Raw genomic sequence first — 26,962 nt, forward strand, 5'->3', positions numbered from 1 at the left:
TGTAAAGTTTCTAGATGAAGTCCCGGGCTTCTGGCGGGGGTGGCAGGGAGTTTATAACACCAGGGGCCAGCTCTCATTAAATAATGGCCTTGGACCACCTCTTGGCTCTGCTGGAGGCAGCCCCGCTGAGGACCCGTTCACGGGGAGGCTACAGAGCTCACCTGCACCCCCGCTGGTGACAGAGACCGCGGAGGGGAGCTCCGGGGGTCTCCCTCAGACGCAGGCACCCCAGCCTTGTGCAGTCCCACGGCCCACCTCCTCACACTGTCGGCCCTGAGCCAAGGGCGCTGCGTCCCCACAGGTCAGTCTGCCCCCAGCCCGGGCTTTTGGAAGGCTTCCTGCAGTGGTCGTGTGGGTGTGAGCAACGCAGGCCCAGAGCGCGCCGTGAGGGGCTCGCGGGCTCCAGCGGAGCCAAAGGAGCACGGACCCCCAGGGCTGCGGGCGGGCTGACGGGCAGGGTCTGCTCCGGCCTTGTCTTTATTCTCAGCTTAACTTTCGACTTCTGCTCTGTAGTCGCTGTGACTCCTGGGGTGGGTTCAGAGTGGGAGTGAGATGGAGAGCTCCGCGCAGGTGCCTGGGAGTGGAGGAGAGGTGGAAACCGTGCGGCTCCGGGGAACCGTGCCGGTCCAGGCCCTGCCCTGCTGAGCGCTGCAGCCGGGGCAGGATGGCAGGGGGAGGGTTGGGAGGCGCACACAGGCTCCCGCGCTGACCAATGGAGGGGCTGAGACGGGTGGTTTTCAGGAGTAATCTTGGCGGAGGGTTGGAATGTGCCTGGAGGATTGTGTGGTAGACTTTTTTTTTTAATGCTTTTGAGCACTTGCGAGCCTGGCGTTACGAATGACTTCTGGTAAACTCTTGAGAAAATTTCTTTCGCTCGTTGAAGAGAATGGAATTCAACCTGAGCAGAAGAGGCTCGCGCTGTCTGGGCGGCAGAGCAGAGAGGTTTGGGGGAGATCTGTTTGCTCTAACAGAATGTGGTTTTCAAAAAAAAAATCTGTTCTGAGCCTTGTGGATCTGTTCGCGCGTACGTCTGGAATGAATTCCTTGAGAAAGAGGTGGGTAGGCATGAGGGAGGGAGTAAACAGATGACCCACACCTTTTCAAGAATTTAAGGAAGGAACTTGCTTTTGGCCTGTTTTCTTATTCCATTTTTTAAAAATCTGTTTTTAAGTGCTTTTCTTACCGCCCCCCCCCCCCAAAAAGGAAGACACGTTTGTCTTTTAAACCATTAAAGTATGTAAGGAGGTCGTTTTCTAGGGAGAAAGGCGTGGAGCTGTCTGCGTGGTTCTCGAAGTTATCCTGATGTGACCAGCAGATTGGTTCCAGTTCTGCAGGAAGATACCAGCATGTGTCATGGCTGGTGCGGGGTGACCCGTGTGTGTTCTCTGCGGGTGTCAGGTCCTTGCTGTTTGTTGTGGGTCCTTTCCCACGTTTCTGTCACCCTCAGGTCAGAGAGGGTGGTTGTACCGGAGGCATGAGCTCTGGGAAGAGGGCAGGGCCGAGTCGCTCCCTCGTGGCACCTGGCACCCAGGAGGCACGTGGTGGACATTCGCTAAATGAGGGGAGGGGCACTGTTGGCCACCAGGTCTCTGGCCCAGTGTTTCCCCATCAGCTGCTCTGCAGGCAACCTGGGTGCTGGCGTGGCTCTTGGCTCCGCGCCGCTGGTGGGGTTCCTGTCTCAGGCCTTACTTGCCCCGTGACTGTGGGCTCTTAGCGTGAGGGCTCTCCTCAGTGAGAACCACGGTTTGACCATCGCCCCTGGCAGCCCGCTGTCTGCCCTGGGAGTGGAGTCTCAGAGGAGCAGAGCTGGAATCAGCCCCAGAGGCCGTCCTCACAGGTCCCCTGGGAGCTGATGGGGCCACGAGGAGAAACACTTGGGGACAAGTGTCAGGATCCACCTTCAAGGGTCCCTGCAGCAGGCTGTGAACGCGGGCTCTGGAGTCAGGCAACTCAGATTGCAAGTCCTGCCCCCTACCTAGTAGAGGGGTGCCTGCCAAGCCTCAGGCTTCTCATCTGGAGCATGGGAGTAACTGGACTAGTGGGGTTGCATGCGAGAGCTCCGGGAGCCCGGGCACCCAGCGCGGGAGCACGTAGACGCTCACTGTGGGGCCGGGCCAGCTGGTCTTATCGCACCCCTTCCTCACTGACCGCCTGTTCAGAAGGGATTGAGCCACACATACAGTCTCCAGTCTTCGGGGACCGAGTTAGTAACCTTTTTCTGTAAAATGACAGTCCTCTGAGACATCCAGATCGCCTTGTAAAGCCCTGAGTTCCCCAGAGCTGGCGCCCCACATGTGTGGTTACATTTCTACTCTCATGTGAAAGCCTGAGGCGCTGATGACAAGACTGCTGTGGGCGGTAGTGCAGCATCACTTTGACTTACGGAGAGAAGTCATTGTGACCTGGAAGACAGCAGAAGGGAGAGGGGCGTCGAGATGAGGGCTCCTGGAGGCGAAAGTGTTGCAGCTGGCAGGAGCAGCCTGGCGCCTGCCTGGGGCTCAGATCTTGTCCGCTGAGTCTGTGGTCCTGAGGAGAGAATCCGGGAACAAAGACTCCTCATGGAGGCAGGCGTGTTGAAAGGCGCTTCACGCTTACTTGAAGTCAGTGGTTCTCACACAGGAGATTCTTTGAGAGTCGTCACGTGTGTATTTCTCTTTCAGTCTCGAGAAACCCGAGAGATCTTACATTTCCACTACACCACGTGGCCTGACTTCGGAGTCCCCGAATCGCCGGCCTCGTTTCTGAACTTTCTCTTCAAAGTCCGAGAGTCGGGCTCGCTCAGCCGTGAGCACGGCCCCATCGTGGTTCACTGCAGCGCTGGCATCGGCAGGTCAGGCACCTTCTGCCTGGCTGACACCTGCCTCTTGCTGGTAAGACGGCCCTCAAGACCGCAGGAAGCAGAGGGAGCATGCAGTGACCTCCAGGCTGGCCTGGCCGTGGCCCTCCGTCACTGTCTGCAGTCAGCCAGCTTTGGTCTTGACTTTCTAGCAGCTTCCCTCCCATCAAGGGAGCTTTACCCTAAACAGCTTCATTTGGAGCAGTGCTCTTAATTTTGATGTGGAAGCCAAAGAATCCCCTTCCCTCACACTTTTCCCTCTCACGCTCCCCTAGGACGTGTACAGTCATGTTGTACCTGACACCCAGACCTCACTCAGCTGTGTCTCCTCTCTGGCTTTCAGATGGACAAAAGGAAAGACCCTTCTTCTGTTGATATCAAGAAAGTTTTGTTAGAGATGCGGAAATTTCGGATGGGACTGATCCAGACAGCAGACCAGCTCCGCTTCTCCTACCTGGCTGTGATCGAGGGCGCCAAGTTCATCATGGGAGACTCTTCGGTGCAGGTCGGCATCCCTTCCGCTTTAATCCGGGTGTGCTGGTTTAAACTTTTGCCCCTAAAGGAGGCTGTTCACTGTCGAAGTTGAAATGATGTCACGTGTCAGGGGAAATAGCTAGACTTCATGTTTAATCTGTTTAGCTAGAAAGTCGTGGAAATTGTCACCATGTTCCAGTTTCTTTGAAGTGCTCACACGGAGAGCATTAATAGGGAGAATAGACTTTATTTTCCAAAGATCTCATGTTCTAAGCACATGGTTGGAGACCCGAGAAGCTGAAAGGCCCCTCATCTAGCCCTCGCCTCTCCTCACTTGAAAGGGAGCAGATTTCCTGACAAATCACCAACTGTGAAATCTTCCTCTTACTGCTTTTTCAAGGAGCAATGGAAAGAGCTCTCCCACGAGGATCTGGAGCCCCCACCTGAGCACGTCCCCCCACCTCCCCGGCCCCCCAAGCGAGTCCTGGAGCCACACAACGGGAAGTGCAAAGAATTCTTCCCCAACCATCAGTGGGTAAAGGATGACACTGAGGAGGAGGATAAAGAAGACGGCCCCATCCAGGAAGCAACCAGAGCCCCGTTAAACGCCCCCTGCAGCCTGGAGAGGTAAAGGAAGAGGGTCCTGGCTTACTGGAGGGGGCGGGGGCGGGCAGCCTCCTCTTGGCAACTGGTACTTCTGTGTCCTTGGGGAGACGGGCCCTGGACCAGCTCTGCACCTCCGCCACCGCTGGTTGGCGGAGCCTCTGGACTGAGCACAGGTTGGCCGGGGAGAGGGACGGACTGCAGCAGGGGTCTGGCGCCACCTGGTGGTGCCTGTCGGAACCGGGGCTCCGGCACGACAGTCAGGTGGCCCAGCGTTGACAGCGACAGAAAACAGGAGCCGGGCTTCGGGCAGGTCCTAAAACTGATGTCCAGGCTTGACCACGTACCTTCAGCCCCCAGAACTTAACCTTTTCATGTAGCTTTGATTGTCATTTTGCTTCCTTACAGTTTGAGAAAGATTACTGAGCACCTACTGATGTCTGTGAGAAATGAGATAATTAGATCAGGGCCCCTGCTCTGTGTTCTGGACCACCTTGTTGGGAAGGGAACAGTAGGTTGTGGTGGGGGCCCCATGGACGGGACGTGATGGAGGTGCATGCTGAGGCGGTCAGCCTTAGAGAAGAGCCACCCAGCCTTGCCTGGGAGGTCAGGGAGGGCTGCCTGCAGGAGGTGGCGTTGTGCAGGAGCTCGAAGGATGGACAGGGGTCAGCCTGAGCCCGTGGAAGCAGCGCCCTCAGTGCCTGCTGTTTTAGAGGGCAGCTTAAGATTAGCTCCCACTCTGACCTCACGTTTGTCTGCACCTTGAAATTCAGCCTGCCGCAGTTCTCAGCGGGCGTGTGGAGTGCAGAGGTGTGTAGGCAGAGGTGTTCATGCTGGCATCACCTGTAATGTTGAAAAACTAGAGGTGGGTTGATTCTGTATCCAGGGAGTGTATCGGGAGGGCTTTCTCCCTGTGCTGAATGTTCTGCAGCTGTTGAAAGACGAGATCAGAGTGTATTCTTGTGGCCGGGCTTGGGAACATCATGCGTGAGAGAGCAGGTTACACATGGTGTGTGCCCCGCCAGGTCCTCCGGCTAAGCTCACCATCCAGATCTTCCCTGGTTACTTTGCCAAATGCTGGCTTCCAGACCTGAGTCCCCACCCATGAACCTACTCCCAGGACCTTTCGTGCACCTCTGGTTCTGGGGCTCTAGAGACACTTGTCCGGTGGAGCCTCCCAGAGCAGATCCTGAGTGCAGGAGGCTGTGCCCGGCTTCCTGGGCCTCCGCTGACATTCGCGGGTGGACCGGTGTGCTCCCCCCGAGGGCTCATCATGGGCCACGTGAGAGGCGGGAGCCAGCACACAGCTTGTGTCACGTCAGTGTCATGTGTCCCGTTGCTGTATTCATGAAGACCGTGGGCAGAGGGGCCCTCCACACTCCGTGGGTGAAAGTGAGGAGCAGGGAAGCGTGGATCTGGGCGCTGAAAGCCAGAGGATGCTAGGAGACCGTGGAGCGGGCCGAGACCCTGAGCACCTGCACCGGGGGGAGCCCACATGCACCCAGGCCTCGCCCCGGACCCCTGCCCTGGCCCTGCAGTCGGGCCCTGGGAAGGAGGTGGTGACAGGCAGGCTTCTGGCCAGTGTCCGCGTCGTCAGGCCGTTTCCAGGGGGCTCCCCTTCCCTACAGCTCTTCCCATGGTAATAGCATCCTTGCCATTGTCTTCCCGGATGAGTAACCCTTCTCTGCCCCCTCACTCCTCAGCGCGAGTCAAGACACTGAAGTCAGAAGGCGGGTCGTGGGCGCAGACCCTGCGCAGGGGGAGCCGTTGCTGCCTGCAGAGGAGCGAGACCAGCCGCTGAGCCACTGGAAGCCCTTCCTGGTCAACGTGTGCGTGGCCACGGTCCTCACGGCCGGCGCGTACCTCTGCTACAGGGTCTGTTTCCACTGACGGACGTGCTGGCCGGACCGCCTGCAGAGAGCCTGGCCTTTGCCCGGCGGCGGCGCTCAGTGCAGGGGGCGCGCTGAGCCTGTCCCAGAAGAAGCAGGCCAGAGGTTTTCAGAGTCTGGAACTGTGAAGGGCTAACGAGAGAGGACTGGGGATTGGTGCACTGGGGTCTGGAGGCGCTGTGGTCCCAGGAGTAGAAGAGTCTAATCTCAGGGCCTTAACCTATTCAGGAGTAAGTAGAGGAAATGCCAAATACGTCTCTCTCTCTTTTCCTTTTTTTTGCTCATTTGTTTTTGAAAAAAAAATAATAGAATTACAACACATTGTTGTTTTTAACCTTTATAAAAAGCAGCTTTTTGTTATTTCTGGCGTGGTGGGGAGAAAAGACTAGGCACTTAAGAGACTGTCTTGTGCCCTTAGGTGGCGTCACCAGATACAATTTTTATTTGATTTCCCAGGGAAAGACTCCCACACGTGTACGAATGTAAACTCCTTTGGAGAAGAGGGTTGAGGGTCGGACCCTGTCTGGCTTGGGCGCGGCCCCTGCTGCGGGCTTCCCCACTGGGAGAAGGAGAGCAGCAAAGGCCATCTCTAGAAATCAGAACCTGGCTTCTGCTTCTGCTCAGGGTGTCCCGCTGTGTCCCACCGTCTGTTTCCCCACACAGCCCTCCCCTCTCGGCCGGCCTGCCCGCCCTGCCCGCCTCGCTCCATCCCCACTCAGGGTCCCCTGGGGCCAGAGGTCGCCACAGGGCGGCCGCCGGCCCTCCACCCAGGCCTCGAGACCCAGACGGAGCAGGTTCCGCTCGGCCCAGAATAGGAATGCCGTCTCGGCAGAAATCCCCCTGTTGGAATGTGTTGCTGTTGAAGTTAGGGAAAACGTCAAGGAGGTGATTCATTCTTTGTTGGTTTTTCACCTTTTACTTCTTTTCTAAGTAACCGTCTTTGCATCCCGCGGTTTAGCAGCATGCAAACAATTTTTTCTTTGGAGGTGATTTTTGGAAAGGCAGAGCTCCTGTGAAAAATCAAACTCTTCGTGGGAGGTGGGGGTGGCCAGGGTGTGCGTGCGTCTGCAGCTCTGCAGCGCCGGGCTCGTCTGGAAATGCTTGGTTTCTTTTCAGTTCCTATTCAGCAGCAACATACAGCCTGACCCAGTGCCAGGCTCGTCCGCCTGGTGGGCAGTTGCCGTGAGTGAGGCAGCGGGCAGGGCCGCAGCTGCCCTTGAGCCGCGGGTCTGCACTGAAGCGGCCCTCCTGGGCACTTGGCCTCGGCTCCACCGTCCCCCCTTCCTCCCCCTCCCCTGCTTGGACGACCAGACCCACAGCCCAGTTCTGAGAGGGCACAGGAGGGTGTGCCCGTGGCACGGGGCAGGGCAGCCTGGATGGGCAGCGGGACGAGCCTCACATGGGGCCTTCAGTGGGTGGCACACAGAGTCCTTGCCACCGCCCTCCTGGGAGACTGCCCGTGTGAGCCCCTCTCCACTCCATGTTTATTTTTACATTGTTTCCCCAAGGGCATCCACAGTGCACTAGCAAATTCTTAAACCAATAATAGGTTCCAGTTTTTTGATGTCAGCCTTGCACCAAGGGCTTTATCCAGAAGTACAGCAGTGGACCCTCAGGTCGGGCTGGGAATGGAGGACTTTGCTGTGAGCCTCTGCATAGACCAGTGCCCAGTGGGAGGATGGCTGGGAGCTGTCGTGTCGCGATGCTGCGGGGAGCTTGAGAGGAAGTCTGCGTGTGTTCATAGAGCAAGGGGATAATGATAATGGACACTTGGCTATTTAAGACATGGTGTGAGGTTCCTTTGTCCCGGTTCCTCACCTCCCCAGTTATCTGTTCAACCTTGATCTCAGCCACCACTCCCCCTGTGTGTATTAGGATGCATGTCCCGTCTTCCTGTGTCCCCATCAGATACAACGTGCTTGGAATACTTAGCGCTCTGCTGACTAGCGTGCCCCGTGTACAAGTCCAGTTTCCCTTTGCACGGTCTGATCATTACGTGGCTGTGGTTCCTAAGACTGTTGCTGAAATAGTCGCCATTCAGCAGTGGAATGACGTTTTCCAGTAACAGATAGTTGTGTAATTCCTGGCGCGACACTCGGGTGACTTCCTAGTGAGGCCCAGCCCGTCCTGCTCCAGCAGGGTCCACTGCAGCTCAGACATTCCGAGGGTGTGGGAGCCATGGCGACACCTGCAGTCTGGACATGTAGGGAAGCAGGGTCCTCCCTCCCGCCCGCACACCCACACACACACACACAGCTGTGGGATCTGGACATGTAGAGAAGCAGGGCCCTCCCACCCGCCCCCCCCCCCCCACACACACACACACACACAGCTGTGGGATCGGCCTCCACTGCACCCAAGTTCACACTCACCTTGAGCGGACCGTGATTTGGAACCAAGGCAACTGTCGGAAACTGCCCTTCCTGAGACAGCCTGGACGACGGTCCCTTCAAGTTGGCCTGTGGCCCTCTAGGGCCAGGGGCCTTGCTGCACGAGGCGTCTGCCCCCACCTCGAACTCTGGGGACTGATGGTGCTCAGGACTCCGCCTGCGTGGGGGGAACCTATGACCTCCACGTTCAATAGCTTTTTTTACCAAGAAAAAAAAGGCAGCTGTAGCTCACGAGCTGCTCTTTTGCCAGCATTTTCACATTTTTGCCTTTCACGTGTTAGAAGCTCTGCAAGAAGTTACCATGGGGGGGCATCTGCGGTGTTGCCCGCAGGCCTTGGTGAGGTGCGGATGAGGCTGGGGGCCAGGCTGTAAGCGTGTGTGAGCTGGGCTTGTGCGTCTGTTCTGTTAGGTCCCGTATGTGTATGTAGTAGTTTGGGTGTGTATATACAGTAGCATTTCAAAGTGGATATACTGGTTTAACCTCCTGTCCTTGGAAAACAGATGGCTCTGCGTCCTGTCGCCCGTATGTTAGAGAAGTAGTGAGCTGCTCTGCTATATGCCTTAAGCCAACATTTACTCATCAGGTCATTATTTTTTACAATGGCCATAGAATAAACCATTTTTACAAAAATAAAAACAAAACAAACAGCCAGGTGTTTTGGTATAATACCTTTCCAGGTGTGTGTATACGTGGGTGCATGACGGGGGTGGGGGGCGCGTCTCAGGGTCTTCTGTGACCTCACAGAACTGTCAAACTGTACAGTTTTCCAATTTGCCATATCAATGATGGTTTGCATTTTAGTTGCAACAATAAAAATCTCTTTTTCTAAAGAACATGGATTTGGGGTGCTTCTCATTTCTTCACTTAATGGGCCTAAACCAGGCTGGGCAACTCGTGTCTCTTTCCATGCCTGCTGCTGCGAAGCAGATGCTGTCGTTCAGGAGGGGCTGCAGCTTTTCCACGTCTGAGGATTACGACAGCCTCCTGGGGTCGTGGGTGTCTTTGGCCTGCGAGAACGTTCCCCGCCTGGTGCGTTTACTCGGAGCTTCGGGGCCTCTTCTTCTTCTTATCCCTCAGTAACGGTAATAAAACTCACCATTTCAGTGTATTAGGGCCCTTGGATGACTTGACGAGTTTATACAAGTTGTTTGAAGAACCACCCAACCTGACAGGCGTGTGCCCGCGCCGGGGCCGCCTCTCAGCCCATTTCCCGAGTCGCACTGACGCGGGACTGATGGAGCCGTAATAGTGAACGGGTTCATGTCGTCTGAAATCAAATGGGACTCTCCCCTAAGGTGTTTTTTTTTCTTTTAACTTCTTATTCTGAATAATTTCAGATTTGCAAAATGTTGAGGAAATAGTACAGAGAGTTCCCTTACGGCCTTTAAGGTTTTATGGTTGTTTCAAAGCTGGCTGCTGAGTAAGCTGCAGGTGCTGTGGCCTCCCCGTGAGAGCGTGGAGCCCAGCAGGGCAGATAGCCCGTGGTCATGGGGCCCCTGAGCGCCCAGCGAGGACAGTGGGGACCGTCACGGTCGTCTCAGGTACAAAAAAAGGCAGCTGAGCATTCCTGAGGAGGTGGGATTCCAGTGTGAAAAACAAATTTGTAACCTTGAGGAGAAATTAGACAGGGCCTAGGGCCCGAGAAGGATGGCCTCCTGGTGTCTAAGGAGAGAGGACCCAGGGTGCCTGGGGAGACTCCAAGGGGCGCCCTGCCCCAACACCGCCCTCCGCTGCCGCCACGTGTATGGCAGCAGTCACTTCACAGAAAGTCTCGTTGGAAAGGGCCCTGGGGAATGGGGTCGGGTGAGGGTGGCTTCTTCCTTCAGGATATTTGAGAAAACCACCACTGCCTTCCTCGTGTGTCAGGTAGAGCGAAACACCAATAAAAAGTTATTTTTATTGATATTTCAGAAAACAACATATCGGCAAGGCAATAAATACTGAATTAAACCAAAGAGCACAAAATATATACATGAAATGTAAATGAGCATGTTTAAATTACAGAGCTTTACCAATTCCACTGTGGATTCCACATCCAGAACCCAGGGTGCCTCTGTATTAACCCAGAAACATCCCAGGACACTCTGGGGTTTTCTTAAGACTTAAATAGGAAACTGATTTTCTTTCTTTAAACGTGATGTTCAGTGAAATCTTTCTTCAGACCAGCGCGTGGCCTCTGAAGCAGTGTATTTAACAAGCCCTAAGTGGACTTGCTTCAGAACTCCATTTGGATTTGTGCTTCATTGCGCTTAGTCGTCACACTTGCGACCCCATGGACGGCAGCCTGCCAGGCTCCTCTGTCCATGGAATTCTCCAGGCAAGAACACTGGAGTGGGGTTGCCATCTCCTCCTCCCGGGGATGTTCCCGACCCAGGGATCGAACCCCGAGTCTCCCGCAGTGCAGGCAGATTGATTACTGATGAGCCATCGGGGAAGCCCCTCTATTCTGACTGGTGAAGGTCAAGGCAAAGGACACTTGGACTTCCCAGCAGAGGCCCCGTCCTTGTTTCCTCGTGTCGTAGAACCACAGTGAGATCAAGGTCCGTGGTTGGCAGGCTGCCGCCCGGCTCCACAGACATCTGGGCTGCGTGTCTGGCTGAAGTGAACAGTGGACACCCTGGCTGGGCCCTCCCGCATGCCCTGCGACCCACACCACCTCCTTAGCAGGGTCAGCCAGCCCACTCGCCGCCTCAGTCCGGGGCGTGAGGGAACCAGATGGCGCCGAGTCGGCTGCCCTGACTCCCAGCCTCAGCCTCCCCATAGCAGGACCAGCCGACACTGACCCGGCTCTGCAACCTGCGGAAAGTCAGGCAGATGCTCAAAGCCAAAGGCGGACCGGAGTGCAGCCCTCAAAGTGCCGTGCTTGCTCTGCCCCGGGACGGAAGTCCCACATACGCCCCAGGGCTTCGTAACTGCCTGGACGGTCAGGAAGCAGCTTGGCCAGTTGATGCTTTTCGGGGAGTGCTCAGCCTGCCCCCCGCCGCACCCTCCCAAAACCCTCCGTGTGTTGGGGCCAGGCTACAGCACAGACAAGGACCCCGGATGTGAGCCCATCAGCTGAGGCTTTTTAAAAGATTGTGATTTCAACATCTGCCTCCTGGCCAAAGGCCGCATCTCTCTGTTCTGAGCAGAGTCTGTCCATCTTCTCAAAAGCCAAGCGGCCTTTCTCTCCTGAAATATCAAGGTTGTCTGTCAGGGGACTGTCCCCCCACCTCGCTCTCATCTCTGGTGAGCCACGGTGGCCTCAGTGCTTCCAGACGCCTGGGCCTCCGGGGCCGCTGGAGCCCGAGGGCCTGGCTCACGTGGACCCCGTGACCTGCCTGTGTCCAGCACGGTCTGCCGAACCTTAGTCCCACCTTACATCTGGCCTTTGTCCCCACGGATCATAAACGGGGCAGGTTGAGATGTTAACAGAGCGCCTCCTGCCTCCTCAACCGTGAAGGAAACCTGCCCCCGCCAGGCGCGGTGAAGTGGGTCGCTGGCGGTGCCCGTGCTGTGTGCAGGTTTGCGTCTTTGGGGAGCTGACCGTGGCCTCCCCAGCACAACCTCTCCATGGGCCCCGGCACCCCCCAGCCCCTGCCCACAGTTGGGAGTACGGGACGCTGGACCTCACCAAATGACAGCGTGGTTTCCCGGGCGGCTGCACGCACGGCCTCCACGTCAGACTGGCACAGGCTGGCGATCTGATCTATGCTTTCCACGCCCTGTTCGAGGTTGGGGAAAGCAGACCCCTCAGGCGACATTTTAAGGAACAAGTGTCCGCTTTCATAAACCCCTGCATGACCAGCCCTAGCGTGGCTTCTGCGACCTCAGCCCCTTCCTTCTCTGAAGGCTTCCATGCTTCTCACGAGGCCTCGGGTTCACTGAAGTGCCATTGGCAAACATCATCTTTTCCACCCTGACACCTTCTGAAAGGCCCATGTTGGAATAAGACCTGCTTTCTTCTGGACCTTTCTACCTCCTCTGCCTCACCCAACCCCACCCTCCAGGTCAGACCAGGAGAGGAGTGACCAGTGTCCTGGTCCAGGCACGGCTGCCCACCCGCTGACCTGGCCACTCCTGGTTATTTGATCATAACCAGATGGACCTCATAGAATTTCCTGTCGGTTCCTTCCAGAAATAATTTAGACTGTTCGGACCATTTTTCATCTAGCAAAATGGCAATGAGTTTTTTTAAAATAAGAGTTACAAACACAAATAGTAAAACCAGCACCCCCTGGTATCTGTATCTTTACACAAATGAGTGTAAAGTGGTGTGTTGTCTCAAGAGTCTCAAAAGCATTGAGGGGCTTCCCTGGTGGTTCACTGGATAAGAATCCATCTGTCAATGCAGAGGACACGGGTTCAATTCCTGGTCCGGGAGGATCCCACATGCTGCGGAGCAGCTCACCCCATGGCCACGGCCACTGAGCCAGCATGCTGCGACAGCCGAAGCCCGTGCGCCTAGAGCCTTTGCTCCATGAGAGGAGAAGCCTACGCTCTGCAACAAAGAGGAGCCCGCACTTGTCACAACTAGAGAAAGCCTGGACACAGCCACAGAGACCCAGGGCAACCAAACATATGTTATTTTTTTTTATTTATATTTTCTGGCCCTGGGATAACACTTAGCACTAAGTCTAGCGTAAGAAAGTAATTCAGAACTCCATATAAATTTTAAAACTTTATGCACAGAGAGGGATAACTTTGGGGGAATTCCCTGTGGATCAGTGGTCAGGGCTCCACACTTCCGCTTAAGGGGGCACTGGTTCGAAACCTCGTTGGGGAACTAAAATCCCATGTGCCTCGAGGTGTGACCAAAAAAATAGATGAGTAACTTTTGCATTTCTGCATTTTACACTTTTTTCGTTTATTTTTGGCTGTTTTGGCTCTTCATTGCCGCACAGGCTTTTCTCCAGTTGCGACGAGCCGGGGCCGCTCTGGCTGAGGTGCTGGGCCTCTCGCTGCAGTGACTTGTTGCGGAGTCTGGGCTCTGGAGCACGTGGGAGTCTGCAGACGTGACACGTGGGCTCGCTGGTGGGAGTTCAGGGCTCTAGAGCACAGCCTCGATAGTTACGGTGCACAGAATTGCTTGCTTCGAGGTATGTGGGATCTTCCTGGACCAGGGATCAAACCCCATGTCTCCTGCATTAGCAGGTGGATTCTTTGCTCCTGAGCCACCAGAGAAGCTCTACGCTGTTTTTCTACAATGAGCTTATCGTGCTTTTAGAAAATCTTAAATTGAGGCTATTCAACCATATAATCCAAGAGCACAGAAGTGAGTCTTTTGGGGCTACCTGCTTGCTCACACAGAGCCAGAGCGGACGTGCCCCAGGCCACTGCTGAGGGGCCTCTGCCCACAGAGCTGCTGGCGGAGCTGAGGCCGTTGCTCTACAGCCAGCTCTTTCCGGTGCTTTTCCACTGCAGTGATTTTTTTTTTTTTTTTTGGTCCCAGTGGAATCATTTCGAAATGCACTAACTTCAGCATTAATCACAACCAGGATTCTCTCCATCACCAGCAAGGGCAGGTTAGACTCACCCGGAGATGTCTTAGCGCCACGCACGCAGCTTGCTGTAGTTTTGCATCATTTTCGGTCAGGGCGTTGGTGTAGAAGAGCAAGGCCTGGGAAATAAGGTGGCTGTGAACGGGGGGCTGGTGAGAGCATAACCCTTGGTACTACCCACCACCCGCCTTCCAGTATGCTCACAGCCTGCGTACACAGCATGGAGTTGGAGGCTGTGGTACTCAGCTCATCTGCAAGCACTGGTCTCAGGACTTCCCTGGGGGTCCAGTGGCTATGACCACTCGCAATGCGGGGAGCCTGGGTCCCATCCCCCATCAGGGAGCTGGATGCCACATGCCACAGCTAAGACCCAGTGCGGCCAAATACATAGTTTTTTGAAAACTCATCTAATGTTTACAAAATGCATTCTGAAACTACCATCTAGATAAAACGCGACATCAGAGAGACCCGCTGTCCACGGGGGACAGCAGAACTGAACACGGAGCTTTGGTGAGGCCGCTGGAAGGAAAAGCATTTCATCACCCTTTCCAGTCATAGCTCTGACCCCGCCCCATCAGTCACGTGACCATGGCCATGTCCGTCCAGCTGGAAAATAAGCTGGTGCTTCCTTTGCAATATTGCTTTAGGGGCTCATAGGAAGCAGGCGGGGGCAGGGGGGATGGGGGATGTGCCTGGCACTAGGATGCGCCCAAGACTACGGTAAGTATTGCCCAGTATTGTCCTCCGACCCTGGTGGGCTGGTCCCCTAAATCTAGAATAGTCACAGGGCCAGGAACCTAAAAGGCGGAGGGGTCCCGTCTCTTGGTTTTTCAAGTGAACCAAACAACGAGCCAGCCAGCCACATGTGTTAGTCGAAAGTAAAGGAGGGCAACTGTCAGAATTCTGAAGAAGGAACACCCTACACGCAGGTGACGTCTCAGAGACCGAATAGACAACGTGGCTGTAGAAACACTGAGCTGAGTGAGCTGGTACGCATGGGGCACGCAGTCATGACAGCTTGGCAACCCCGGCCCCGCCCCCAGGACCAGGGCCACCCTTGGTGAGGACGGCCACGCACGAGACTGGTCATGCCGGGACCATCTCACAAATGCAGCACCCCCATCACCCCCCGTTTCTCCGAGACGAAGCCCACCTGCCCCCGGCTCACAGGCCCACAGAGGCCGCCGCCAGCCCCACGCACCTTTTCCCGAAAGCTCTTGTTTCTGGCCGCGCCGGCCAGGCGGGCGCTGGCCGCTCTGCAGGCCCGGGGGGGTCCGTCCAGCTGAAGCAGCGCCCAGGCCCTCAGCGTCTGTGGCAGGGGCTGGAGCTGGCCCAGCCGCTTCCCCTGCAGCCTCCTGACTGTCCTGGCCTGAGCCCTGCATTGCAGCTCCTCCGCGAGCGTTACTGGAAGAGACAGAAGGTGGCAGCTGGGGTCCCCGCTGACTGAGGCTGGTCCAGGCAGCTGCAGGCTGAACAGCAGCTATGGAGGAGCAAATCCCAAGACGTGTCCATGTGCTCACCGAGGCCCCGCCCAAACTGGTCCCGCAGAGGCCTCCTGGAATCTCCAGGAAGGCGTTCTAGCTAGGGGTCAAATACACCCTGAAGATGAATCAACGCCAGCCCCTATTTCAGGGACTCGGGCCAGCCCAGCGCACCCTCCTGTCCACTTCCGACCTCTGCTCTGTGCTTCGTACAACCTCCTGCCCTTGGAGCTCATTTCTACATGGAGTCAACAGGGAATGTAATTAAATCCGGTTCTCAAAAGAACAGCCGGAGGGGAAAGGCATTCTGAAAAACTGGCTTCGCAGAGCTGAGACAGAGGGCTCCGCAATGGGCTGTCCCCAACACGGGGCGCCGGCCCGCCGCCCCAGCCCCTACCTTCCTTGATGAGCTCGGCGAAGTGCTTCTCCAGGTCAGAGACGCTCTGCCTCCGCAGGTAGCTGTGAAACTGGAACCAGGTGATGGTCTGTTCCTCGGGGAGCCCCGCTCCAGGCAGCAGCCCGCTGCAGCTGACCACCTGCTCCAGGAGCCTGCGACAGGCTGGCGACACAGAGAGAGGGTGAGGGGGAGATGGGGGTCTCAACCCCTGGGCTACACCCTGGGAGCCCAGCCAGGTCAGTCTGGAGGCTCCGTGACAGCCCATGCATGGGATCTCTGGGGCACCCCCCATTCCCACGAGGACACACTCCAGCTGAGGCCCCTCAGTCTGAATCCCAGCGGCAGGGCGGGTGGTTAGAACTGCTTGAGGTCCAGAGCCACTGCCTGGAGTACGCGAGCCACCCTTCAGTGGTCAACACAAAGAGGCCACAGCTCTACGTTCCGGGGAAGAGTCCAGCCAAGATTCACGATGCTGCTGTCGAGCAGAGAGGGTCCTGCCTACCTTCCCCGGGGGGCCCTTCTCTAAGGTTCTGGTGGAAGCTATGCAATCAACCAGTCCCCAGAAGCACCAGCCCACAGATGGACGCAGGCCACTCCCGGGGTTCACTGGCTCCGCCCTCCTCCCCCAGGGAAGAGGAGGTGCTTTGTGGTCAAGTGAGCGACGCCTCCCTTCGATGCCACGCGGGCATCTGCAGCAGAGGCGGGTACGGAAGGGGCAAAAGGGAGGCCTGTGGTAGTGATGCTCCAGACCCTGGGGGCTCCACACAGCGTTTCCCAGGGATCATGGGGAGGGAAGGGGCTACCTATCTCTAGCTGTCCCGGGTATTTCCCCCTGACTCTGTGCAGGAACGTCTTCTTGAGTTGGTCCAGCAGCGCCGTCCCTGGGCAGGACAGGGTGGCACCAGGCCCCGTGCAGCCCCTCCAGAGCTTCAGGCAGCCCTTCCTCCGCGTGGCCTGTGGGAGGACTGAAGGGCCGGGCTCAGAGAGCCGCCCGGCATGGGGGGAAGGGTGAGCAACGAGGAGGCCCGGGGGGTCCCTGCCCCTGGGACCCAAGGGCTCGGGGAGCGGGGCACGGCCTGGCCTAAGGCAGGCCCCTTCCCCACGCGCAGGCGTCACCTGCAGAGACGAGCAGCTTCGGCCCTGAGCCTCATCCGGTAACCGCCCGCCGGCCCCACGACACCCCCGGGACTGCTGCTCCCAGTCTCCCCTGACGGACAAGGGCAGGTCCCACAGGGCTGGGGTCCCTGCCCCTATTGGGCAGCACGCCGTGTGTGCCTTGAATGTGTGCTGGGGATTCCTTCATTGACATTCCAGGGGCCTCCCCATTATACAGATGGGGAAGCTGAGGCTCGGAGCAGCGACTCGTTTGCTCAGAGCAGTGACCCTCGTCCAGGGTCACCCGGCTGACCGAGGATAGCTGGCCTCCCTTCCCGCCCCCACGGTGTGGCTCTGGTCCCAGCCCAGACACTCCCCACTCGCGTCCCCTGGGTGCCACTGACTGACAAGTGTCGGGAAGGGAGAGGAGCCCCCCATCCCCCACGGGCTCTCATCCTCATCACTTCCTGCCATTCACACGGCCGGCCAGCAGGTACTTACTCTCCTCAATGGACATCGCTTTGCTGACCTTCTCAAAGTCAAGCACGGAAAGCGTCTCTAGAACCTGCTTCTGCTGCGCAGCTTCTTCCAGAAGGCACTCCTGGACCATCCTCGACAGATTAGGGGAGCCCAGTTTCTGGGAAGCAGCCCACGGTGTGCCAGGTTAGCCCAGAACATGCCCTCTGAGGTCAGCTACCATGCCCGTGACCCCCACCCACCCCTTCCCCATCTGCCCCTTCCCCGTCCCTCCTATCCCTACGGTAGCGCCCTGTCGTCTGGGGATTCCTCCTCGCCAGAGCAGCGGAGAGGACAGGATGCAGGCTGGAGCTGCCAGGAGCCTGCCAGAGCGTGAGGCCAACCAGCACAGGCAAGCAGAGCCAAGAGAGGGTGAGACCCAATCGTGATGTTGTTTGCAACCCTGGATCCAGCTGGACCTGAAGCCCACCTCTGGGCCTTTCAAGTCTGTGAACCAGATCATTTCCTTCCGAACCAGTTTGGATTGGAGCTCCAGCATCTGCCACCTAAAGAGTCACCACCACTGCCTTTGGTTTGTGGCCTGGGCTGCCTGAGGACCACAGGACTACTGACCCCTCCCGCCTTGAATCTTCCACCCGCCCCGCCCCCAGGTCCTCGCCCACCTGCAGCAGCGCTGTGCAGACCTGGAGGTGAACCGTGAGCAGCACGTCGAGCTCTGGGGCGCCAGCCGTGAGCTCCCTGGACGGCGCTTTCAGCGGCGGTGTTGGAGGTGGGCTCTTGTTCTTTCTGAGTAGAAGTGAGAACTGGGTGACTGGTCCGTTAGCATTCAGCTGCCTCCAAGGACAGAGGAAACCCTCCCTCCCTGGAGAGCTCTGATCACGGGGGCCGACTCCGGGTCCCAGGAAGGTGAAGTTAAACTGGGGAGAAAACTAAGAAACGGAGACGCGGCAAATGGGAGCAACAACTCTCACAAAGCAGAGGCTGGAAAGGCCGCCCCCGCCCCGCCCACTTTCCGGGGTGTGCAGAAGCCTGAGGTTCAGACGAATCCCTAGCTCTGGGACTCTGGATGAGTCTGCCTCCTGGAGCCTCAGTTTACTCATCTGGAAAGTGGGGGCAGGAACCCCAAGCTTGGGCCACAGGGGGGTTGAGTAAGACACCAGCGCACCCGGCACTGTGTCTGCTCCATGACGGGCTGAGCCCGAGCCCTGAGGGGGTGGACGTGGCACCCCCTCCCCGGGGGGTCCCGAGAGGTGGGGAGAAATGTAACCCATTCGTGTACTTCTGTGCTGCTGAGCTGTGGGTGCCCGCCGTGCTCGTGGGGGCGGGGCTGCAAGATTGCTCCGCAGAGGTCTGAGGTTCTACTGCGTGTGCCGGCGTCATTTTATAAGATTTAAAAAGAAAGCCCACTGCTCAGAGCAGACGCTCAAGGCCAGCTGAGTGATCCTTGTTTGCTCCGCTGGTCACATGCCAGGCAGGGCCAGGGCCATAATAAAGAAGACAGACGCAGAGTTGGGGGTGAGGGGCCGGTAGGCCGCTGGGCCCGAGGCTGGACTCCAGGTCAGTGCTGGGAGGGGCGCACTCACCGCAGGCCCTGGGAGCCCCCAAACAGGGCCAGCTCATGGGGGGCGATGTGGGCGTTGAGGAAGGAGAAGCTCTCCAGGATGCACTCCATCAGACTCTCAGTGGATGCATGCTCCCGGCGAGCTCTGCGGGGCTGCAGGTGGACGGACGGATGGACGGCCAGGCCTCAGGGGCGCCCGGGCTGGGGGTCACGTCCCCAGGGCCCTCCCCAAGGGTCCCTGCCACCCGGGGTGTGGGGCCTGAGGCGGACTGTTAACATTTCCAAGAAAAACCTGAAACCTCGACTTTGTGGGGAGCTGCCCAGTTTTCAACTATCGACAACTAATTGTAAATTATTTTGTTAAGACAGCGTGGGTCAGGCCCGACAACCCAGGCCAAAGGCCACCAGGTGAGCCTCTGGATTGCAGATGTCTCCTCTCCCAGGAAAGCGTGGAAGGGGAGGAGTTTGGAGGCAGCCCCTGCCTGCGGGACGGGAAGGGTCAAGTCATCAAAGCCTCCCAGGGGCCGCTCCCCTGTGGCTGAGTCCCACAGAGTACACAGGGCTGGCTCAGACCCCATGAGTCAGAACTGGGCTCCCGAAGGTTGATCCCAGGGAGAACATCTTGAGCAACAAGACAAGAATAAGGCTACTTGCAGATGCTTCCTTGCTTGATGGGGAAAAAATGTGTGCACATGTATGTATGCACACACGCACAGGCATACACACACACGGCCCCCATTATTCACAGCAGTTACGATGCATGAAGTCACCGTGACCCCTGGGATTTGAAACTGAACCAGTCTGCTCGCACGGGAAATGCAGAGGCCATGAGTCTCGGGTCAACGCTTTTTATCTGCCCGTCAATACAGAACCTTGTTGTATGTGTCTCTGTGTGTGTGTGCGTGTGCTCAGTCGTGTTTGACTCTGTAACCCCAAGGGCTGTAGCCTGCCAGATTCCTCTGTCCATGGAATTTTCCAGGCAAGAATACTCATGTGGGCTGCCATTTCCTTCTCCAGGGAATCTTCCCGACCCAGGGATGGAACCCTCATCTCTTGTGTCTCCTGTACTGGCAGGCAGATTCTTTCCCACTGTGCCACCTGGGATGCCTATGTCTGCTTAAAGGCATCTCATTTAATATAGACATATCACTGACTTAACACTGAACTCAAAGGCTGTTCAGCCAAGGCTGAACAAGGCTTATCCAGCACACAGATTTCCTCCACAAGGTGCACCAGGAACACTGGCCAGCATCTCAGCCCAGCCCTTGGGGGCTGTTTCAAACAGCAAAGTCACCAAACCTAAGTACTTTGTGGGCCAAAAGTTCATTTCAGTTTTTCCCTAACATGCCAGGCTCCCTGTCCCACTGCCAGTCACGGCACCATCAGCAAGCAGGGTGTGCCCCCCCGCAGAGAGCCCACATACCTTCAGCCGGTCCCTGAAGGCGAGGATCTGGTACTCCAGCTCCCGGAGCTGCGGCAGGGCAGGGTCCACGGACCTCAGTAAGTCCAGCACCTCCTGCAGAGGCCTCTCGAGGGACAGCCCAGGCCCACTTGCCGTGTCCTCGGGGTCTCCTTCGTCAGGGCCTCCCTGGCTCCCCGGGAGCACGTCGTTGTGGAAGGGGGAGCCCCGTGACAGGTCGGGGGTTCCCACCCCCAAGTCTCTCCAGCCCGGCTGCTCCACGAACGAACCCTCCGCCAGGTGCAGCATGTCTGGCAGGAGGCCCAGGGGCGGGGGTTCCTCTTGGGCCTCCTCTTCGATGGAGGTGTTGGGGCCCATGGCTGAGGGCAGGAAGCCCACGTCCGAAGTGGATGCCGATGTGCTGGTCTCCGTGTCTCGGGGGTCCTCGGAGCTGAAGGAGTCCATCTCGGGCAGCTCCTGACTGCGGCTCCGCAGGCCGGGGCCCCGAAGGTCGCCATCGGACAGGCAGCTGAGGACGGAGGGGGCCCTCGGCCTGTCCAGCAGCAAGGCCTGCTGTGCCCGCGGCTGCAGGACAGACTGGAGACAGACAGACAGACAGACAGGCCAGCCAGCCTCAGCAGCTGCCCTGGGGATCAGAGTCAGACCCCCGAGGGTGGCCCCCAGACGTCTGCTCTGTATACCCACAGCCGCGGGATGACCGGGTCCACCAAGGTGCCTGGCACCCAGAAGCGCCGGTGAGAGCCAGGCACCTCTCCTATCCCGCTCGCTCACTCCTTTCCATCCCCAGCCCCCGAGTCAGCTCGCAGTGAACCCTCACCACACCTCCCTGAGGGTGGCACTCTTCTGCCCCCGGAGAAGCGAGGTGCGCGCAAGGAAGGATGGATGCGCGGGCATTTTAATCCAGGCCAGCAGACACGAACTTTGAGCCCCTCTGCTGTGCCCTCCCCCTCATCACCCAGACCAGTGGCTGACGTTCCTACAGCACCGCCTGTAATTGCCAGGCCTTCCAGGAAGCACTCCTCAGTTACAAAGTCACTTATTTAACCCTCACAAAGCCCCATAGGGGCAGAGCTGTGAGTTTCATTTCTCCGATACAGAAACGGAAGTTCAGAGAGGTTGAGTGACTTGCTCAAGGTCACATGGCAGATGAAAGGCAGAGATAGAATTTGGAGCCCAGGCCATCTGGCTTCAGAGTCCATGCTCTTGACCGTAGATGACTTTGTAAGCAAAGTACGCTGGGACCACCCCGGCCGGACAACCAGTTTCCTTTAAATGCACAAGCTGCCTGGCTCATCTAAAGCTGCCTTCCCCACCTAAGGTCCGGAGGAGGGCGGCAGGGTGGTCCCGCTCCGCATGCCTGGACCCTCCCTGGGCATCGACACACACAGGGTGACATGTGTACCAGGTCATTTACTGCCCGCTTGTTGGTCACAGCAAAAACTGAGCCTCAGTATCTTGTTAAGTCAAGTGCGGTTTTTAGCCAAATACGGGAGATGCTGCATGGCGCCAACATGACAGAGAAGGTCTCCAGGGCGTCACCAGGGCAAGGGCTGCTGAGGGACACAGGCTAGAGAGGCTGCATCTGCTCCCAGATGGCCCAGAGCCTCTCTGGAGGACCACGGAGGAAGCTGAGAAGAGTAGGGGTGCTAAGGAGGGGACCCAGGCCCCTGGAGGTCACAGGAAAGAGGTATCTATCTCACCATACACGAAGTCAAGCTATTACCTACTGGAAACACATTCCAAAGTGCGAAACGAAAGAGCCCAAGGCTGTGGCCGGGATGGTAGAACCATCTGGAGAACCCCACCCAGTCAAGGCCAGAACCAAGTCCAGAGGCCGCAGAACAGAGGGCAGGCAGTGAAAAAGAAAAGGTACCCCAAAACACCCCCAAACAAGGGAGGCTGAGCCCAAAGCTTGCTGCAGCTGGAGGTGCACGTGCTGACCACGTGCTGACCCCTGGGGAGTCACACCCCCCACCCCCAATCCCAGCCCGCCCACCACATCCCCAACCAGGGAGGCTCACTCACCAGGTAGTATCTCTCCCGGAAGCTGGGGGTGTTTGGGGGTGTCCAGTTGTACAAGGAGCCCTTCCTGCTGCCTATGGAGAACTTGCCCGGGGGGCTGGGCGACACCAGGAAGCTCTCGGTATCAAATGGGCTGGAGGAGAGCAGAGGCCAGGGTGTCATCGACGGCCGGAGGACATCGGACCACAGACAGGACCAGGGGACTTGAGACAGAGGCTCGGTGTGGGGGGCTGCGGACAGGCATAGTGGAGGGACTCCAGGTCCCCGCTCTGAAGCCTCCTGGAAACGTCTCAGATATCCATTGCCCCGAGGATCCTTAGCCAAATGGGGAGGGGCAGCGATTGGCCCCTTTGGAGGGGCCAATGAATGACCCCCCTTTGGAGGCCCTTCGAGAAGCTCAGCAGAGCAGCAGCGGACACTCAGAGCTGCCGTCTTCTGCGTAAACCACATCACCGCCCCCCACAGGTTCCTCCCGGTCAGGGGGCTCCCGTCACAGTCCCGGGGGAAGATACAGACCTGCAGGGGAAGCATGAGAAGCGACGCTCCAGCCAGGCCCTTGCCTGTCCTTGGAGCTACCAGAGCTGGGTCAGCCCTCCCTGCCTCGTGGACACTGGCTTACCTGTCTGCACGCTGGCCCTGCTCACAGCGTCTAGAGCCCAGCTCAGCCACGAGGGCCCACAGCCCAAGGGCCCTGCCTGGATGCCTGTCCTGCCTGCCCAGGGCACTTATGGGCCAGCCGGACGCCCGCGTCCTTGGACCTTCCCGACCTGGGGTTGCAGGGCGCTGCAGGGCCACCCCCTGCCCTGACCGCTTGAGCGGTGTGCTCACCCCCACTAGACAAATGCAGGCACTGAAGCAGGGGTGTCACTCCTCCAAGTCCACCCAGTTCACCCCCAGGGAGAAAAGACAGACTGGCCCCAACTGGTCAGAACGGGCACCAGAGTAGAGGAAGCGTGTGTCTGCCCCTTTGCTCCTGCAGCACCTGCCCTGGGGAATCAGGAAAAGGGAATTTCCTCGAAACACAAGGTTTCATTTAGCGATAAAAAAAAAAAGATCTCTGCTGCCAAAAACCAAAACCTGTGGAAACCACCAGGATGGGATGCTCAGTGGAAAGCCCCACACTAGGCAGGGGTGCTTCCCACGAGCGTCCCCCATCTGTGGCAGTGGCCCAGGGGGACCACAGGGTGACCGCTCACCCCTGTGCCTGGTGGGCGCTGGGGTCAGCAGGTAAGGAGATGGTGGGTGTAGGAAGGCGGAAGTGGGTTTCTCCTGGGAATCCAGCCCAGGAGGCTGCCATAAAGGGTCCTGGCCGGCCCAGTCTTTAATAGCCACTAATTCAAAAGTGAAAAAAAAAAAAGAGAGAATTTAAACGCGGGGCGGGGCTCAGGCCGCAGCATGGACAGGGCTGCAGAAAGGGGTCTGGTCTGAGCCCCTGCTTGTCTAGGGGGCAGCCTGAGGGCGGGCCGCCCCGGGGCGGATGCTGGGGTGAGGTCAGGCCACCAGGGGGAGCCGGAGAGGCCTCTCCGCGGTCCTGGAGGGGGCGGGTTTGGGGCCGACCCCACTCTCCCTAGGCCCCTGCCCCCACCACCCCCCCGCTCACCCCCCACCCCTCCGGAGGGGCAGCGGGGAAGCGGCCGCCCGCACTCACTTCCACAGCACCTCCAGCTGCAGCTTGATGGTGCCCAGCTCTGTGATGTCCACCACGATGACCTGCGGCCGGGTGGTGAAGAAGTCGGTGATGTCGCAGGTCACCGCGCCCACCGCCAGCGAGCTCAGGCCGCGCAGCTCCGTCACCTGGGGGAGGGCGGAGTGGTGGGTGTGGGCGCCGCGCCCCCACTCCCTCCCGGTCCGCTCTCCGCCCCCGGCCCCACCCACCTTGATCTCGAAGTTCTCGTGCAGGGTGGGGATAAAGGCCTTCTCCTCCTCGTCCCAGGTCTGGCTGTCGTCCGACTCGATGCGGCCCCGCAGCTTCCAGCGTTGGCGGCCCAGACGCAGGAGCACCTGTGCGCCCGGGCCGAGAAAGGAGCAGTCAGCCGCGCCCCCTTGCCACCCCCTGGGGGCCCTCCCTGCCAACTGGGGCGGGGGACAGGAACCCAGCGGAGACCCTGGTTCCCAGAAACCCCACTTCCGAAGGCCTGGCGGGGAGCCCTGAGGACGGATCCCAGAGGGCGCGCGTACCTCGTACAGGTCTCCAGGACAAAGACGTGCGTAGCCCACCAAGCCTGGAACACAGAGACGGGCTCATCTCTCCGCTGTCCACTGTCCTTACCCCGTGGGTCACAGGCTCTCAAGTGGGGAGACCCCCGCCACACTGGGGGTCATCAGCTTCGGGGGGGCGGGCAGTGAGCTAGGCCATCAGGATGACAAGGGGCAGACCAGGGCCCTCACTTTCAACTCAGAGAGCGGGCGGGACTTGCCCGAGGTCACAAGTCACAGGAGTGGAAACCCGGGCTGGGCCTGGAACCCTGGGGTTCTGACCATCACCCCCCACCCTCAGCACAAGCCCCAGGTCCCGGAGAAGGCCCAAGGCTCCACCCAGACTGCCCCCACCCCAGCCCAGCCCTGTCACCTTTCATCCTGACGTGGAACTCGCCCAGGTGAACCTCCAGGGCCCCCTCGATGAGCCACATGTCCTGCAAAGCCCCACAGAAGGCGGCTCACCACCTGCCCTGGGATGGACCACGGGGCAGGCACGGACCCTGCCAGACAGAGACCCCCCACCCCCGGGGGCAGAAACAGAGGCTGCCTCAGGACCCAGTGAGCCCCCGCACCGGCCCTCCCCCACCCACCTCGGCGCATTCCTGCAGGCTGCGGCCCAGCTCCTGCAGGCTCTCTCTGGATGCACGGCTGGGCGGGCACCGGGAGAAGGCCCGCTGCATGTTGGAGGCGCCGTCGCGCAGGCGGCACTGGATGCAGTAGCCTTCGTAGAGCTCGTCCACCTGCGGGGCGCACGCATCGGGGACTGTCTCCCCACCCCAGCCCCTCAGGAGGCCACACCCCACGTCGTGCTGGCCCCGCCCCCGGCGAACGTGCGCCCTCGCGGGTAGGGACCGCGTCTGTCCCATCCACTCCACATCCCCAGCACCTGGCAGCGGCTGGCGCACAGCTCAGGCACGATAAAAACTAGTGAGCTGGATGGGTGGATGTGGTTTTCAGCGGTCAAACAGGGAAGCTCCGTGTGTGATGTTCCGTCCACCCGCGGGGCTCCCAGGGAGCAGAGCGAGTTCATGGAGGGGTTTGCCCACATAAAGCTTGAGGGACTTGCTGTGTGACCTTGAGCCCGTCGTGTCCCTCTCCGGGCCTCTACAGCCCCGTGCGTACAACCGGGTGGTTGGACTCATCACTTTGCCCTCTAACCCCACCCCCTGATCCCCACCTCTGGGCTCAGCCCCCACGGTCTCTGCACCCCCTTGGCTTTCTGCAGCCACCTGGCACCCAGAGAGCCCTCCTCCACTGATGGGACAGAGGTCCCCCCCTCAAGCAGAGAGGCGCCCCCGAAACCAGGCTGACCTTGCTGATGTGAAACTCCATCTTCCGAATGTGCCTCTCCACTGAGCGTGTTTGCTTCTCCCAGAAGAAGAGAAGGTGCTTTAAAAAGAGCCTGGGCCACCCCCCACCCCAAGCCCACACCACTCTCCTGCAGGTCCTGACACAGAACTGGGCTCGAAGTCAGGCCAGCCCCTCACTATCCCTGAGGAAGGCTCATCGCCGAGCCTCAGTTTCCCCATCTGTCAAGTGGGGAGGAAACCCAAGTATTCCTCCCATAGGATGGCCGGGGGATGGAAGACCCACGAAGACGTTATTCCCATCCAGCCAGGCCTAGCCGCAGCCCGCCTTGCTTACCCCATGCGGAAAGAAGTTTCCCTCACCTTGTCCAGATCGTAATAGAAAGCCTGTTGGGGGGAGAGGTGTCAGGGCTCCAGCGTTCCTCCGAGACCCGTGAGCCTCCATCCCAGGGGCACCCGAGCTCAGAGGACAAAAAGCCAGCGGCCGCTCCGTCCTCCAAGGCCTGCAGTCAGCAAGCTGCGGTCCAGACCGCGCAAGAAGAATGAGCGAACACATGGGCTTTGGGGGATGCAGCTAAGGCCTGACTCTACGTGCCAGCTGCGTATCCCAGGCAAGCTTCTCTGCCTCTCTGAGCCTCCATCTCCTTTTGAAAGAGGAGACACCATTGCGCCTACCCCACAGCGTTGTTATGAAAAGGACGGTGAAAACTCGAGAGGGGAACCACTGTGATTTGCTTATTTAAGGGGCGACTTCAGCCACGACCAGAGACTCGGAAAAGGCAGCCGGCAGCACCAGGAGTTCAGATGGAAGGAGACTGGGCGTCCCCACCAGGCGCCATGGTACAGCCAGTGAAAAGAATCTATTGTCAGGGCGAGGGGGTCTCTGTGCAAAGGGCCAGAGAGTAAATAGCGCAGCTTGGGCCTGCCACGTGGTTCCTACCTCTGGAGCGTGAAAAGCAGCCACAAACAGTGTGCCCACGATGGGTGTGCCTGTGATCACGTGAAAGTTATTTCCAAAACAGGCCTTGCTTTGCCCGCGTGGGTTAGGGTCACTATATCTGAGCCTGGATGAATTTCCACAAAGTTGGCGACCACCAACGAAAAGAAGTAAGACAAGGGAGAGTTTGCAAGTTGTGACTTCACTTTGTAAGGTGACCCTTACAGATACCTCTATATATATATACACAGTCTGCGTACTTGCAGTAAGGTGGCGAGGGAGGAAACTATGGAAAGATAAATACTAGATGATCCTCAAGGGTTAAACAGGATGGGACAGAGAAGATCGGGGAGGGGGGTCGGTCAAGCAAGAGGGAAAAGATGGTTGACCACC

General features: G+C 58.3%; 2 protein-coding genes across 5 annotated transcripts in view; one reads left to right on the top strand and one right to left on the bottom strand.

Moving 5' to 3' along the window:
- Window positions 1–9,026, top strand: part of PTPN1 (protein tyrosine phosphatase non-receptor type 1) — a 63,736-nt gene extending 54,710 nt beyond the window's left edge. For both annotated transcript variants that reach the window (XM_055545302.1, XM_055545303.1), the window contains exons 6-9: window positions 2,661–2,870; window positions 3,180–3,341; window positions 3,711–3,937; window positions 5,617–9,026. In XM_055545302.1, the coding sequence (XP_055401277.1) occupies window positions 2,661–2,870; window positions 3,180–3,341; window positions 3,711–3,937; window positions 5,617–5,803 (786 nt within the window). In that variant the 3' untranslated portion in view covers window positions 5,804–9,026. The remainder of the gene's footprint in view (window positions 1–2,660; window positions 2,871–3,179; window positions 3,342–3,710; window positions 3,938–5,616) is intronic.
- Window positions 9,027–9,802: 776 nt separating this feature from the next.
- The window catches only part of RIPOR3 (RIPOR family member 3), a 74,976-nt gene continuing 57,816 nt past the window's right edge, over window positions 9,803–26,962 (bottom strand). For 2 of the 3 annotated variants that reach the window (XM_055545300.1, XM_055545299.1), the window contains exons 5-21: window positions 25,996–26,019; window positions 25,637–25,690; window positions 24,916–25,065; window positions 24,696–24,759; window positions 24,305–24,348; window positions 24,002–24,127; window positions 23,775–23,920; window positions 22,130–22,259; window positions 20,108–20,680; window positions 18,707–18,837; window positions 17,786–17,909; window positions 17,148–17,283; window positions 16,355–16,516; window positions 15,552–15,713; window positions 14,875–15,077; window positions 13,709–13,792; window positions 11,384–11,897 (exon numbers count right to left, since the gene is read on the bottom strand). In XM_055545300.1, the coding sequence (XP_055401275.1) occupies window positions 11,601–11,897; window positions 13,709–13,792; window positions 14,875–15,077; window positions 15,552–15,713; window positions 16,355–16,516; window positions 17,148–17,283; window positions 17,786–17,909; window positions 18,707–18,837; window positions 20,108–20,680; window positions 22,130–22,259; window positions 23,775–23,920; window positions 24,002–24,127; window positions 24,305–24,348; window positions 24,696–24,759; window positions 24,916–25,065; window positions 25,637–25,690; window positions 25,996–26,019 (2,610 nt within the window). In that variant the 3' untranslated portion in view covers window positions 11,384–11,600. The other variant, XM_055545301.1, reaches the window with a different exon arrangement.

Source organism: Bubalus kerabau, chromosome 13 (genome assembly GCF_029407905.1).
Source record: "Bubalus kerabau isolate K-KA32 ecotype Philippines breed swamp buffalo chromosome 13, PCC_UOA_SB_1v2, whole genome shotgun sequence".
Classification (NCBI taxonomy): domain Eukaryota; kingdom Metazoa; phylum Chordata; class Mammalia; order Artiodactyla; family Bovidae; genus Bubalus; species Bubalus kerabau.